General features: G+C 41.3%; 1 protein-coding gene across 4 annotated transcripts in view; it reads right to left on the bottom strand.

Moving 5' to 3' along the window:
* The window catches only part of LOC118774287 (beta-arrestin-1), a 39357-nt gene extending 38108 nt beyond the window's left edge, over positions 1-1249 (bottom strand). For 2 of the 4 annotated variants that reach the window (XM_036523530.1, XM_036523527.1), the window contains exon 1: positions 665-1249. In XM_036523530.1, the coding sequence (XP_036379423.1) occupies positions 665-684 (20 nt within the window). In that variant the 5' untranslated portion in view covers positions 685-1249. The remainder of the gene's footprint in view (positions 1-664) is intronic. The other 2 variants (XM_036523529.1, XM_036523528.1) reach the window with 2 other exon arrangements.
* Positions 1250-6770: the final 5521 nt, after the last annotated feature.

Here is a 6770-nt window from a genome sequence, read left to right on the forward strand (position 1 = left end):
ATATAAAACATGCAAAAATTGTCCAACTTCTTAAAGGCAGGGTGCAGCGATGTTCAAACTATGTGAGCCACTGCAGTTTCTTATCTCCTGAAGAATTCCACTCTGTAAGTTGACAATTGAAAAGATCTAGTGATAAATGCAAAAATGACAACCAGGCAGGTCTATAAAATGATGGAAGTTTGAGATTTTTGATGATAGTTTCCCCCACCCCTTCACACATAGAGTCCCCTTACCTATAAATTTTGTCAGATTTATGAGAGTCCATAAAGCAGCATGTAATTCCACCAACACAGCTTTAGCAATGAGTTGACACGGCAAACAGAACCTGCCAAGAGTCTAACATATACATGAGATTTCTACTAATCCAAGAAATGCACAGAAAATAAACAAACAAACCAAAAAAAAAAAAAAAAAAACATAAAGCAACACCAACAACCGGCGACAACAAAGGAGGACGCCATGGTATTTTCACACCTCAAGCACTGTGCCCAGGCAGCCGGTGCAGAAACGAGAGCAAAAAACGACAGCCCATTCCAAAAAAAAAAAATAATAAAAGTCATAACACAACACTGGAAATGACCACAAGCACTGTAAATGTATCAGGAGAAAAAAAACAAAACGGCGGTGGCCATGACGATGCCCGGGGGGAAACTGGAAGGCTTACCTTGTGCCTTTGTCACCCATGGTGAGGACCTGTGTGCAGCGGAGTGCAGGTCTCTCCCGCACGGCGAAGGGACTGGAGTGTTAATGTGTGGAGGGACGTGAGAGGGTTACGCAGCCGCTCAGCCTGTGGAAGCGCAGCCAGCTCCAGGGATGCTCTTGCCTCTCTGCCGGCTCTCAGCCTTTTGACCCTGCGCGCTCTCCTGCTAAATCCAATTAAAACAGCATCTCTAATGGTGTTTTAACACACGCTCAACCGCGCTCACAGGGTCGCGCACACATACACACATACACACACACACACACACACACACGCTTTCTCATACACACACACACACGCGCGCGTGCACACGCAGAGATATAAACACACAACGGGTCAGGTTATCCTTTAGTCCCCCCCTTTTGTTTTCAGTGTGGCCGTTGTCGCAGTGATGAATTGCGGTGTAAATCCAGAGCAGGAGATTAAAACCTCTGTGGGGGTGAGAAATCCTGGAGACCGCGCTCAATAGGAATCTTTCATCCGTTCCGTTCCAGTGCTCTGCCCCCCCCACCCTCTCTCTCTCTCTCTCTCTCTCTCTCTCTCTCTCTCTATCTCTCTCTCTCTTTCCCCCCCTTCCTTACTCTCCCTCTCCCTCTCTCTCTCTCTCTCTCTCTTTCCCACCCCTTCCTTACTCTCCCTCTCCTCTCTCTCTTTCTCTCTCTCTCTCTCATACACATGCTCAACCCGTGTGTGTGCATGCGCACGCGCCATGTGTTAATGAGTGTGAAAGCTTTGCTCTGTTGAAGATTTAACCAGCTCCAGCTCATGGCAAAACCATACCACTGCTGAGACAGCTGAAATACAATAATAATAATAATAATAATAATAATAATAATAATAATAATAATAATAATAATAATTGGCATATTGCAGACTGCACATATGTGAGGAAGAATAATTTTGGTAAAGACTTATTTTACATCTTCATTTCTGCAGCAGCTGTGTCACATCATTCTCACTCCTGCAAGCAAAGAATCAAAGGACCGTTCACCCATCCCTCAGATTTTAGATCTCTGCACTACACAGATTGCAGGCATGGCACTTAATTGCTGCAACTCCTGTGGAAGAGATCATAATACTGTCTACCCTGATAAACATAACCACTTCTATGATGCTTTTTTCCATGTTTTTAACATTACACACTAATAGTTGTGCTTTTCTTTTCTAAAAGAACATAGATAATCTATCGGATTAATTAGTACATGCACCCTCTCTGGTACTGTACATTTTAAGAAGCGAAGGGACCAATTAATCCCTTGAATAATTAAGCTGAATTACATTGAAAGCTACATTTCTGCCAATAAAGGAGATGTGAATACGCCAACACTAAGTAACTATGCATCACTGTCATCTTACTTCACAGTGCTGCTCAATAGTTAAGTGTCCTTTCATATTCCCCTTGACTGATGTGTTCCAATAATCTGTGCTTTGCTATTTTATTGTTTTCCAAAAAAAAAAAAAAATCCTGGTGGGAATGTGAAGAAAGTGAGGAAGCAACTAAATACGAGAAAACACACAGAAAACATACCCATGTCTTTGTGTTTAGTAAATACTGTATTTCAATTCCAGGAATAACTGAATTGCATTTTACTGCCCTTGCATAAGGTCACCCTTTCTACACAGATTATGATTTTAATTAATCAAATGTTAATGTCACCAAAAGCAGGGTTTTATCCTCTGGCTTAATTATATAAATATTAGATGTATTTAACATAATTGCTAGACGGCATGTACTGAGAGTCATAATGGCTTTAAACATTTACAGCTGTGTTGAACACAGGACATTCTAGATTCTCTTTGATAATTTATAATATTATATTACAGAAGCACACATTCTTTTTTTCTTCCCATTGATTATGATTATATCCACACTGATATTGGTTTCTTCGTAATTGGCAATAACAGCCATGGCTTGTAAGTCAAACCAGGAAGTAGGAAGTCATTACCACAGCTGCACATTGTATTGTGACAGCAGTGGATGAGGTCAATATCGTGTGCTTGTCATGACTGAAAATTGTGTGACATTTAAAGTGAAGGCGTTTTTAGATGTAACTATTTCCACTGGAAATCATTTTCACAGATTTGTTTTACCATGCTGTCCTCAGTTGAATTATCATTGTTATGATGAAGAATAAATAAAGAAGTTAAATGTTAAAGAAGGCCAGGCACAGATTTGACAAACAGGGAAAGATAACCACTGCTTCTTCCAGACTTCACTAGTGCACGCCAGGGCCATATAAAATTTCCCAGAACATACAGGTGGTCCCCGAATTACGATGGGGTTACGTCCCGATGAACCCATCATAAATTGAAAATATCGTAAGTCGAAAATGCACTCAATACATCTAATCTACCGAACATCATAGCTTAGCCTAGCCTACCTTAAACATGCTCAGAACATTTACATTAGCCTACAGTTGGGCAAAATAATAACACAAAGCCTATTTTATAATAAAGTGTTAAATATCTCATGTAATTTATTGAATACTGTACGGTTTCTACTGAATGCGTATCTCTTTTACATCATCGTAAAGTCGAAAAATCATAAGTTGAACCATCGTATGTCTTGGACCACCTGTACTGGTAATAAGTCATTTAGGATGACAAAATTTTTCTCAATTGCATTTTTCACTGCTCCACTGCCTTATTTGTGTCATAATCTTGTTTGTAGCAAACAGCTTCAGGCAAACCCTAAACCCTGTTTTATTAAAAAGGAGGTAATTGATTTGTGAATGATCCTTGTATTAGTCAATATCATGTCACTCTCCTTCCTCCTACAGCAAATCAATAATCAAGTCCTAATAACCTAATAAATCTTATGTCTCACATCTCACAATAGGCATTCAATTTACAGATGTAATTCGACTGTGTGGTGATTTAAACTATGAGAATGTATGACGGCACTAACTGATTAGAACTGTTTCAGGATGGTTGTCATGGATAGTAGCAATAAACAGAACAACTAATTAAAACTGAAATGCCATCCATATATGTTTGTGTATTTTTAATGCACAACCACTATGAGATACTCTTACAAGTACCCTGCTGCTTCACATGATATACCCTCAGGCAACTCAATACAAGCTTCAGGGAAAAGTAAGGGTGTATAATCACTGCCCTGAAGCAAGCCTTTATTAACAACAATGCATCACCATCATCATATAAAAAGGGTAATACTAAACCACAACTGAGCTTGGAGATAATGAAGACTAACCCATAGGAGTTCCTTTATTGCTTCACAAAACTGGCCATAATATCAGCTAATATGTTTCTGCTCAAGGTTTTCAGTGGGCATTGTGATCCACCAAAAAAGTAGGTTTTCCAGTGCTGCACTGTAGTTCTTGAATACAGGACAGATGCTGAATGCACTTTGATCAGAAAACAAGAGCCTTTTCCTGTTGTTCCAAGGTGGAGTACTGACGGTCAGGGATGTGGAATGTAGAGCAGTGCAAGTCTGACCCCATAAACCTCTAGTGGAAAACATACTATTCATAAAAAATACTCAGGGGTCATTCATCACAGTCTCTGGTAAGACTATGAGCTGGTAAAAGTTTGGTTGCCTTTTAGCTGGTTTCCCAGAGGCCATTTTCCAGAAGCATATTACAGCACATATGCTATGCTCACCTCACATCACCATTCCCTCTAAGATCCCGATTTCAAACTGAAAGGAGAAACGTACGAGGGTAAAATCTTTCACATTTTCAGTATTTTAATACATAATTTTGCTCTTTGTAAGAGGTGTAGACAAAAGTTTTTTTCTCCTTTCTTTCCTGCTACCCTCTACCCACACACTGCAGTTACAATGTATGTTAACATCATTTTTCACTGTGGCAGTGGGCAGGTTGCCATGGCAACGTGGCAACGTGGCAACGACGTAATCCATGGACTTAGACTCACTGATCTCTCCCCTCCGGAGTCCTGCTACCTTCACTAAGGCCCCGCTCTCACATGTGACTCCTGGATACTGAACGCAGACTCCTGTCCACACCCACGACATAGTCCCCAGACACTGAGCAGACCACTGCATTAATGGCACAGCTACAGGAGATAGGACTAATGCTTCAGTCTCCGATATTTCCATTATATTCTGCATGCTCATGGCTAAGACACAAAGATGATAATCTTCAAGTAATTCATCATCAACAGCTGGACTCTGCACAGATTCTGGCTCAAACCATTCCTCACATGAACATGGAGCTGCTTACTCACATTCATCAACATACAAACATACAAAAATACCTCTCACAAGATACACTATATGGACAAAAGTATTTGGCCACACCTGTTTTTCAGGGTTTGGGCTAGGCCCCTTATCTCCAGTGAAGGGCAATCTTAATGCTTCAGCATACCGAGACATTTTGGACAATGCTATGCTTCCAACTTTGTGGCAACAGTTTGGGGAAGGCCCTTTTCTATTCCAACATGACTGTGCCCCAGTGTGCAAAGCAAGGACTATAAAGACATGGTTTGATGAGTTGGGTGTGGAAGAACTTGACTGGCCCGCACAGAGCCTTGACCTCAACCCCATCGAGCACCTTTGGGATGAACTGGAACGGAGATTGCGAGCCAGGCCTTCTCGTCCAACATCAGTGCCTGACCTCATAAATGCTCTACAGAATGCATGGGCACAAATTCCCACAGAAACACTCCAAAATCTTGTGGAAAGCCTTCCAAGAAGAGTGGAAGCTGTTATAGCTGCAAAAGGGGAACCAACTCCAATGTATTTGAATACAATGTCATTACAATGTAATGGTCAGGCATCCGAATACTTTTGTCCATATAGTGTAGATGTCATGCTGCCATTACTTTCACATATATATATATAGGAATATATAGGAATTTTAATTGTTTTCACCAACTAAAACTATGGCCATGAAATTGGTGAAAAGGAATTCATGGATTAAGTTTTAGAAGACAAAACTCCAGAAAATGGTGACATGTACAGTATTATATTTCAACTGCCATGCAGTCAAAATTGAGCAAGCAGTTTCTTGCCAACACATTTTTAAAATGATAAATTATGACCAAATTAGGCTAACTGGGGTGTTATCTCAGGTAGAAACCTGATCACATACCCACACATGCACAGACACTTTTACATGTGCTACACATTCATGTTTTAAAATCTTAAATTTGCTGGGTCTTAAAGTCACCCTTCACATCCTAAAAATAAACTGGCAGTCTCAACCATCCTCTGTTGTTCTTGATGGGCCAGGCAAACTGACTGCAGAGAATTCTAATGAACATAATTGACTATTGGCTGGCTGACATCCAAAAGGATTCTTATCTAGAGCAGAAGAGGAAGTGTGTGCGTGTGCATGTGCGTATGTGTGGGTGAGTGTGTGTGTATGGGCTGGGGGGGGGGGAGGGGCTGGCTTCGCACACAAATTAAGCCATGGCAAAGTTGGTGAGAAATTACACAAATTGTAAAATCTATATTAAGTAGCTTATAGATAGATGCAGTGAAGCTGAAGCAAGATGGCCTAGCAATGGTGTCATTACTTGAACAGTTCATAAAAGGCACACACAGTCGGTGGGTGAGTTCACTGTCACAGCACCAAATGGCACCACTACTGTGCATGACAAACAGCCAGTCCTCCAGCATCCTCTGCGCCCATATCACAGATAAAGACCACATGGTCTGTCGTGCCCACCCAGCGGCCTGCTCTGAACAGAGAGGGGGAAATGAACGTGGTACACTTCAAAATATGACATTGTGGCTGCATCACATGCTCACATTTTGTCCCATTAGTCCGCTGACGTCAGCCCTTGATGTCCCGGTGGCTGACTGATCAACGACTTGCAAATCACAGGTTGCAACGATTCAGCTTTTTGTTTTCATACTGACTGCCGTCATATGATTCCTATCAGGAAACAGACATTTCTTGTCACAAATCATGTGCAATCCAAAGGAAATAAAGCAATGAGTGGCAGATGGTGAGGTTTTACCCAGTCTCACGTTAGTCAAATAAAAGGCCGGTTCCAGAATGGGCTGATCTGAGGATTCTGAGGATGTCAGAGGAGAGGGTCACTGTTAAAGACTGAGTTCCCTGGGCAGTTCACTCTCCTT

This window comes from Megalops cyprinoides, chromosome 3 (assembly GCF_013368585.1).
Source record: "Megalops cyprinoides isolate fMegCyp1 chromosome 3, fMegCyp1.pri, whole genome shotgun sequence".
NCBI lineage: Eukaryota > Metazoa > Chordata > Actinopteri > Elopiformes > Megalopidae > Megalops > Megalops cyprinoides.